At 47.1% G+C, this 9,855-nt stretch overlaps 1 protein-coding gene across 1 annotated transcript; it reads right to left on the reverse strand.

The window, feature by feature from the left end:
- Positions 1-3,850: 3,850 nt before the first annotated feature.
- Positions 3,851-5,686, reverse strand: LOC141192379 (general transcription factor II-I repeat domain-containing protein 2-like). The gene has a single exon (XM_073661897.1). It carries the CDS (start codon positions 5,684-5,686, stop codon positions 3,851-3,853), a length of 1,836 nt encoding a protein of 611 aa, XP_073517998.1.
- Positions 5,687-9,855: the final 4,169 nt, after the last annotated feature.

The raw sequence follows: 9,855 nt of genomic DNA on the forward strand, positions 1-9,855 counted from the left end.
TGTGTCTGAACACTCACAGACACACTCAATTTTTTTTTGTTTTTGGGGGGGGAATACTAAAAGGTTAATAAGACAGGTATTTGTACAGTCTGACTGAGGAAAAAAAAAAAAAGAGGATTTAGATGAAAAAAAAAAAGGATTTTTCCTGGCCCCTGAGACCTGGGGCTAAGTCTAGCAATTTGAACAGCAGCACGCAGGACTGTAATGCAGTGTTTGTTGGTATAACTACTGTGTCTACTATACAGCCTGGCTGCCTGCCTGATATCTGGGATGGATATTAGTCCTCAGAAGGACTGTTTGTTTGATTTAGCAGGCTTTAGAGACCCTACACTACCTATTTCGCAGTATAAATCTCTCCCTAGCTCAGCATCACTCTCCCTACACTGTCTGATCCGGAGAGACTGTGTCCAAGATAGTGGCGCCCGGTTTTAAATACTCAAGGTGACGCTGTGCGGCCAGCCAATCACTGTAATGCCCACAACCACATGGCTGCGGCATTACAGTGACTGGCTGGCAATCCCTGCATGTTCATTGGCTCTGTAAAGAGCACCAAACATGCAGAGCGGAAACCCGAGCTCCCGCCTGAGTAACTCGAAAATGCTCGGTGCTCGCCGAACATCCCGAGTAGTGAGATGCTCGGGCGAGTACCGAGCAGTGTCGAGCATGCTCGCTCAACACTACTAGCTATTAAAGTTGGGAACCCCAAAAAAAATGATGTGGGGTCCCCCCTATTTTAATAGCTAACAAAGGCTAGACAGACAGCTGGGGGCTGATATTAATAGCCCAGGAAGGGTGCAATGAATATTGGCCCCCTCCCAGTCTAGAAACACCAGCCGTCAGCCGCCCCAGAAATGGCGCATCCATAGGATGTGCCAATTCTGGTACTTAGGCTCGCTCTTCCCACTGACCTGTAGCGGTGGCAGTGGGGTAATAGGATTGGGGTTGATGACAGCTTATAATGTTAGCTGACATCAAGCCCAGGTTAGTAATGGAGAGGCGTCGATAAGACACTCCCATTACTAACCCTATAGTGAAAGTTAAAAAAAAACACAAACTCCCAGAATAAAGTCCTTTAATTGAAATAAACACACAATTCTTTAATGTTCTAAATTAAACTCTAATTACCGTCACGTCCATTCCAGCTGAAGCCAACGATCTCCTGCAATAAAAGTAAAATAATAAACCAACCTTATCCTTACCTTTCCATGGTTCCCAGGATGGCTTCAGCTCTGCTACATTGACATGACAGGCTGGATCGCAGCAGAACGCTGCCATCCAGCCTGCGATGCCGCAGACACTGAGAAGCTTCTCAGTGAAGCTCCTCAGTGTCTGGCTGTGACGGCATCCAGATGAGCCGAGTTCATGTCCAATGAACTCAGCTCACCTCATGCACGTCACTGACAGCGTGGGACATCATCACTTGAGCAGGAGAATTCTCCCACGCTGGGACGGCATTGAGATGGCAGGCTGGATGGTAGCAGAACGCTGCCATCCAACTTGTCATCCTTCAGAGACACTGCAGAGCGCAAGCATGCCTGCGCTCCGCAGTGTCTCTGAAGGATGGCATGCTGGATGCATCCAGCCTGCCATCTCACGTCATGTTTTTGTGGGGTCCCCCATTTTAATAGCTAGTCAAGGCTAGGTATTCAGCTGGGGGCTGATATTAGTAGCCTGGGAAGCTCAGTGGGTATTACCCTCTTCCCAGGCTTCAAACATCTGCCCCAGCCCTCTGCTTAACCTCCGCTGGAGACTAAAATTACGGGGAACCCCACGCCAATTTTTTTTTTAATAAATCCTTTATTTTAACACTAAATAATAAGTACAGTAACCAACACTGTCACTGTACTTAATGCATATGTGACTGACATGTTTCTATCTATCTAATCTATGTGTGATGCTCTATTCTTTCTGATCTAAATTGTCGGGTACCGGTGTATGCCGCTGCTGAATTGCCGGCTTTTCATGTTTCACTTTGAGCACTGTTCCCATCGATTTGGGCAATCACTGTAATGCCACAACCACCATGGCTGTGACATTTCAGTGAGTGGCAGACAATGCCTGCATGATTGGTGCTCTAAATAGCGCCAAACATGCAGGACGGGGACCTGAGCTCCCGCCCGAGCATCTCGAAAGTACTCGGCGAGCTCCGAGCATCTCGAGTACTGAGATGCTCGGGCGAGCACCGAGCAGTGGCGAGCATGCTCGCTCATCACTAATTGTAACCTGGAAACGTTACATTGATGACGTGCTGATGTTGTGGAGGGGCACGGAAGAAAAACTACAAGCATTTATAGACACTCTAAACAACAACTCCCTCAATTTGAAGTTTATGTTGGCCTTTCATAGGCAAAAGATTCCTCTTTTAGATATAATGATGCAAAGAGATATAAATAATGTGGTACAAACTGATCTGTACAGGAAGGAGACTTCCACTAATAGTATTCTAGATGCTGGAAGTGCTCATTCTACTGGTACCATCAGAGCAATCCCAAAAGGGGAGTTTTTGCGTCTAAGACGTAATTGTTCAACTTTTGAATGCTTCAAGGAACAGGCCCGGGAGCTTAAATTAAGACTCCTTGAAAGGAACTATTCAGGGAGAATGATTAAACAGGCATATAATCATGCGTTAAGAGTGGAAAGAAAAGAATTATTGGTCCCTAAGAAGAACGATAGAGCAGACAATAATGTCGTGAGATTCATTACAGAATTTCATGAGGAATGGCAAACAATGTTGGATATATTGAATAAACATTGGGACATTATTCAATCTGATGTGGACCTCAAGGATTGTGTGACATCAAGAGCCTCATCTGGGTATAGAAAAACCACCTCAGTTTCAAGCCTTCTAGTATCCAGTCACTTTAAGAGAAGCAATGTGCCTATAAGAACAAAAGATCCTGGTTTCTTTCCATGTAAAATGTGTAAGGCTTTTCGGATCCTGGTACCCAGGAAATCATTTGGGGATGCATTTGGGAAAAAGTGTACAATTCAGCAATATCTCAATTGTGCCACTAGTGGGGTGGTTTATTGTCTTGAATGTACATGTGGGCTTAAATATATTGGAAAAATAATTAGGGATTTGAGGACCCGTATAAGGGAACACATCCAAAGCATTGTCAATTATGATAGGGATGAGAAAAGGAGCCAGGTACAAAAGAAATTATTTACCCCAAAGCCAATTGCTAGACATTTTAAGATCAAACATCAGTCACAGTGGAAGGACCTTAAGGGTTGGGCGATATGTCAGTTAAAATTGGATAATAGAGGTGGAGACTTAGACTCTATGCTCCTGAAGAGAGAGAGTGAGTGGATTTTCACGTGTAATTCTGTGAATCCACATGGATTAAATGAGAGTTTTAACTTTGGGTGCTTTTTGTAAGCTTTCCAGTTCTGGGAACCTAATGATTAATCCATTCTATTTATAAGAACATGAGGAGAGTAATATATTATATGCCCCCATATGTATGCCCAATATGGTGGCACATACTTGTGAGACTAAGATATAGAGCAATGATGGAATATTATATTATAGAATTAATTTTTGGTTATAAATTTATAATCTTGAAAATGGGGTTATGGTTTTAAACTTTTTTCCCTCCCTCCCCCCCAGCCCTTTTTCTTCCTTCTATTCTCCTAGGATTGATTCTTTAGGGCAGGGGTCTCAAACTCAATTTACCTGGGGGCCGCTGGAGGTAGATTCTGGGTAAGGCTGGGCCGCATCAAGTTTTCCACAAAAAATGCGCTTACAAAATATCATTATTCAGATTCAAATGTCTTTATTAACAGTTCTTTAACATTTAACTTTTAGAACATGAATGGACATAAACTGTTTGAACATGGCTTTATCTGCCTACTTCTTGCTGCTAGAGATCTGACAGCGCTTACTCTTGCATAGCCGAGCCACATTTGGCGTAAGTGAGGAAGCAGTTGAGACCCTCAGCACAGCTTGAAGATGAGCATCAGTAATTCTAGACCTGTACTTTGACTTATTGAAGTTCAAGGTAGAGAAGAGCTTTTCGCACAAGTATGTGCTCCCAAATAGACACATGGTCTGCTTGAACATTCGGGAAAGCTCAGGGAAGCTGGGGGGCAATTCTCTTAAAAATTGCCCAAGTTTGTCTGCTTTTCCACTCACATCCCTAAACTTGGCTTTGAGTTCAGAGTTACACTGCAGGTCAATGAGCTCTATTTGAAACACTGGAGGGGCATCTTGCACATCAAAGGAGAAGGGGTCTGCAAAAAATTGAAATGTGGCTCTGTGTCTCTTGAAGTCTGCAAATCTATGATCAAATTCCTCCTGTAGCCTCAAAATGACATCCACATACTCCTCATGACTGAATAGTGTGCCTGAATCAATGAGTGACTTGCATGCTGGGAAATGGCAAAGGTTTGTTTGAGAAAGCTGGTCTTTCCACAATATAAGTTTTGTAGAGAACGCTCTCACGCTGTCATAGGCAGCACTGACAAGTTGCCCCTGGCCTTGTAACCTCTTATTCAGTACATTAAGCTCATGTGCGATATCAACCAAAAAAGCTAAGTCCATGAGCCATTTTGGATCACTTAGCAAAGGAACAGAAGCCCCATCTTTCTCCATAAAAGCTTTCACTTCCGCTCTCAACTCAAAAAATCTCTTCAATACGTTTCCCCTGCTGAGCCAACGCACCTCGGTAAAGTAGAGCACATCCCCATATTCTGACTCTATTTCCTCTAAAAAAGCACGAAACATTCTGTGTTTTAAGCCCCTGGATCTGATTTGGTTGATGCATTTCACAACGAAAGACATCACGTTGTCAAACTTCAGGCATTTGCTGCAAAGGGCCTGCTGATGGATAATGCAGTGCAGAGCAATGACCTCCTCTAAACCTTCCTCTTCCTTTTTTTTATTAACAAGTGCCACCAGTCCTTTTTTCCTCCCGATCATTGATGGCGCTCCATCAGTTGTTATTCCGACAAACTTCCTCCAAGGCAAACCAGCATTCTGAAAAGCATCACACAGCTGGTGAAATATCTCTTGGGCGGTGGTCTGGCCATGCATTGGAACTAGTGAGAGCAACTCCTCTGTGACTTCAAAATTGTCATCAACACCCCGGACATAGATTGCAAGCTGGGCAGTGTCGGTGATGTCTGTGGTCTCATCAAGAGCGACTGAGTATACACTGAAACATTTTATTTTCTCACACAGTTGATCATAAATGTCACTTGAAAGGTCAGAAATGCGCTCTGCCACGGTGTTGGAAGAAAGGCTGACGTTGCTAAACTGACCTTTCTTTTCTGGAGAGATAATACTTGCAGCCTGTAACATGCACTTTTTTATAAATTCCCCTTCTTTAAATGACTTTCTTGCTTTAGCAATCATCATACTAACTACGTAGCTGGCTTCGACTGCTGCATCATTCTCTTTGGTTGCTTTCTTAAAGAAATCTTGTTGCCTCAGCAGACATGTCTTAAGTTTAGCAACCTGGTTGGCTCTCTCATCTTCCTGGTACTTTGCATACTCCTCAGCATGTCTAGTTGTGTAATGACGCTTCAAATTGTATTCTTTGGGCACTGCAACTTTCTCTGTGCAAATAAGACAAGTTGGGATGCCCTTGTGCTCAATAAAGAAATATTGCTTTTCCCACTTTTCCTGAAATTGTCTGTGCTCATCATCAACCTTTCTCTTCACTGCAGGCTTTGAGCAAGACATATTTGGGGCTGCGTAGCAAAAACTTAGGCCTATGGTGCCTTGAGATACCCACTTCAGCACAAGGTGCTCTGGATGAGCGGAAATAGAGTTTCCCAGTCCCCCTAGCTGCCTAGCATGACCTTCAGCAACATTAAAGAGGACCTGATTTTTACTCACAGGAGTAGCCAAATACCTTTAGGGTGGGCACGCACCTGGTCTGGTTTATAAAAATAGCACTCCTCCACTCTGCTGTGCCCCCCTGTATATTTCTTGCCCTGTATGCTAATACTGAGCATCAAGGAGGAAGAGACGCCGGGGTTTCTCAATGGGCGTCTCCTTCTCCATGTGCCTCAATCCAATCACAGTGAGAGTCACAGCCAGGAAGAAAAAAACTCCTTGTCTGTGACACTCTTTGATGTGATTGGATCACAACACAGCCAGGGAGAAGGAGACGCCCATTGAGAAACCCCTGCGTCTCCTCCTCCCATGCAGGACCTCCAATGGCAGAACGTCCTGTCGCCTGACTGGGAAGAAGAAGAAAAAAAGTGGGGCGTGGAGAGCGTGACTGACAGGCTGGAGAGCCTGTCAGTCACGCTCTCCACGCCCCACTTTTTTTTTCTTCCAAGCCTGCACTAGATTGAAAACAAAAGAAGAAGCTGCTGTCATGGCGTCTCCCAGCGCAAGGGAAGCCCCGAGCTGGGAGACGTGTCTTCTCTATGAACGCGCCCTGTGCACCGAGGGGTCCCAAGCTCCTACCCCCCCCCCGGTACTTGCCTCTCCGTGTCCCTCCCATCGAAGAAGATGAAGTCGCCGCTCTGAACGCACTTGGTGCAGGTCAGCCTCCGGCGGTGTTACACAGTGGGCAGCGCTCCACCGCCACTTACTCCCCCTGGTGAGACGCCGAGGTACTGTACTTGGCGGTGGAGCGCTGCCCGCTGTGTAACACCGCCGGAGGCTGACCTGCACCAAGTGCGTTCAGAGCGGCGACTTCATCTTCTTCAAGTACCGGAGGGAAGGGGACTAAGGTGGCTAAGTGCTTTTCCAGGCGGGGGGCCGCAAAATATTGTCCCGCGGGCCGCGAGTTTGAGACCCCTGGTTTAGAGCATAGTCTCTTATACTTTCATGTGCCCGTTGTTTGCACCCATAAAATCTGAGCTTTATTTCGGCTGAGGTGCGGGTATCAAATGTGTCTTTCAGCCGGGCTAGTATCTCTCTGACAGTCCTCTTCTTCGCAGGTGACCAGGACTTTACCTCCCTTTGGGCTGCCCCGATTAGCTGGGCCACCAGGATGCTCACTTTTTGCTCTTCCGTGAGGGGGTATACCTGGAAGAGGCTATCAAGTCTTTCCCTAAAGTCACTCAGGGTATGTGACTCCCCTGAGTACTGGGGTAGCCAGGTTGCCCCCGGGATATAGGGCATGGAGAATGGCATGACAGCAGCAGCGGTTGCGATGGCGGTGGCTGTGGCAGTGGAGCTCCCCTCGGTGTCCGACATCCTTCTTCCCCCCTAGTGGACCGTGGCCTACCTTGCGATGCTCTTCTTCCGTAGGCCGCGGCTCCGCAGTCGATCGTCGGGGTTGAGGACCTGGCGTCGCGCTCCGATGACGTCAGCGTCGCTCTTCCTCCCTTCCAGGACCTTACGCAGCGTCGGAGCGTGGGGCGGAGCTTCGGATCTCGCGCGCTTTCGGCGTCCACGCCCCTCTTCTTACCGCGCGGCGTCCCGAAGATGGCCTCCGAAGGCGGGAAGCAGCTGCGGATGGCGGGAAGACGGCAGAAGACGGCGGGAAACGGTCCAAGATGGCGTCCGATGGCGGGAAACGGCTCCGGACGGCGGGAAACTTCACCACAGGTAAGTATAAAAGTCTCTTTTTCAGGCATGCAGTACCTGGTGGTTGCGGGCACGAAATCCTGCCGACTACGCCAAAGTTGACGCGCCCCCTGGGCCTGTGCTGTGCAGGGGGATACCCGGAGCCGGGCCTTCTGTAAGATGCTGGGGGTTGTAGTCTCCGTGTGGCGGCGACCCGCTCCGTGCCCAGGGTGGTCAAACCAGTGGCAGTCTATTGGTATTGTAATTGTCCGACTACGCCACCCGTGGATTGCGGTCAGTGGGGACTGCCGCTGCGCTGCAGACCGCTGAGGCTGATGTTGTTTGCGCAGCCGAGTATGGGATAACTCCCCACGGGAGAAGTATTGCCTCAGGGCAGCTAGAGTGAATGATGGGAGTGATGGTGTGAGCGTCCCAGAAGTAATGGTGCTGGTGCGGCGATGAAACACAGAGACGTGTGGTGCAGTTCAGGGTCTTTACTGATGGTATAACACAGACCCTCCCGGGAGTACTGGTTAGCAGTAGGGGCCTGGTCAGTCTGTAAGCAAGTAGGATCTCCTCTGGCCAGGTGGAGTTGTAGGCCTCCCCGACTATCTGCACTCTTTCCTGGCTACCTTGCTCTATGCGGGTAGAAGTAGCCCACGTCCCTGAGTATACCGTGTGGTGCTCACCCGTATGGCCGGTGACTTGGGGCCTTCCGTTAGCCTCCGCTTCACGATGGCGGTGCTGGTCCCTTGCTTGTGACCGTGCCTCCGGGCTTCTAAGGCCAGAGGACATGGAATCCCCTGCCGGTTGGATTCTGCTGCTGGACCTGGATGTCCCCACAGCCTCGGACTCCGTGTCCGGGTTTAGTGTCTTCAGCCAAGGCGAGCTTTCTAGCTTCCAGCCTCTGGCACTCGCTCCTGCTCCTACAGAGCTCCTGTTGTCACTCTCCCTGTGTCTGGAACTACACTCCAGGCTCTGACTGCTCTGCTTGTTCTGCAGGCTCTGTCTCAACTAATCCCGCCCCAGACCCAGTTTATAAGGGCAGATTCCTCCCCTCCAGGTCTGGGTGGACCGTGTTGCATGCTTAGGGCTCCTGACCAGAGAAACCTCCCACTTGCTCTCAGACATAATATTTCTATTACTGTGGTAACCAGACCCCTGGGGTGCCACATCAGTATGTTGCGGTGGCTGCTTGTGCTTGTGATGATGACAGCATATTCTGTGGCATTTGTGCCATCTGGGTTATTTTTTGTCTGTCAGGGCATTCTCGAAGAAAATGACCAATCTTCCTGCAATGCCAACAAGATGTTTGGTCGCCCACTCCCCTACCTCTTCCTCTACCTCTCCCCTACCTCTGTAACCCTGTTCTTCATTCAAGTCTTTCTGTGTGAGGACAATATCACACCCATCCTGTATTACTAACACCAGTCCCTTTTTATCCTTCTTTTTGTCTTTATAATAGTTTTCTGCATGTCTGCCATTTTCTCTCTTTCAGGCTTCACACAACCATATATTTGCACTTGTAAGTCCAGACTTTTTGAATTTCTCACTGCACTTTCCTATTTCTTCCACCAAATTTTCACATTTCATCAAACTAAGTTTATCTTCAAATCCAAACCTTTTCTACCATCTGTCACCATACTTTGCACATTCTGGGTGTATTTTATGGATATACTTCACATCGCCTTCCAGTGCTCCATTCTTTTGATAACACCATAAACATTCACATTCATGACCCTTACCTGAGACATCTCCCATGTTTAGAGTAAAACCCTTTGTAAGGACGTCTAATTTGACTATGGCCGTACATTGTTCAGGCTGATCTATATTAAGAGGACTATTATCTTTTGGATAATATAATTTTCCTTCTTCGATTTCACATATTTTCAGTTGTTTCACACTTTTTTGTTAAGTATATAATTCCACATGTGATAATTCATAGTTTTGATGCCTTCAGTGTGAATGTACAATTTTCATAGTCATGAAAATACAGAAAAATCTTTAAATGAGAAGGTGTGTCCAAACTTTTGGTCTGCACTGTATGTGCTCACGTTAAGTACTTTCTGCAGACATTTCTGCACCAAAAGCGTCTTGTGGCAGGAAAAACACAACATAACATAAATTCGCACACTTTTACCGTATTTTTTACTTGCATTTTCCCCCCCATGCATCTGATGAAAATCGCTGAATGGATTGACAGGCTGCAAATATAAAACTGCTTCTAATCTGCAAGGAAAAAAGAAGCAGCGTGTGCACGAGGCCTCAGGAATCTCATTCACTTTGTTGGTACAAGGAAATGCTGCAACAAATACTTAAATATGCCCAAACCCAAAGCTCTAATCTCTCGGGCTCCAGAGTGCAGAAGCAGTTAACCCCTTCCT

The sequence above is a fragment of the Phyllobates terribilis genome, unplaced genomic scaffold (genome assembly GCF_046119375.1).
Source record: "Phyllobates terribilis strain yellow unplaced genomic scaffold, ASM4611937v1 Scaffold_60__1_contigs__length_8166268, whole genome shotgun sequence".
Lineage (NCBI taxonomy): Eukaryota > Metazoa > Chordata > Amphibia > Anura > Dendrobatidae > Phyllobates > Phyllobates terribilis.

Coding starts and splice junctions, on each gene's coding strand:
- LOC141192379 (XM_073661897.1), bottom strand. CDS start 5,686: ATGTCTTGCTCAAAGCCTGCAGTGAAGAGAAAGGTTGATGATGAGCAC.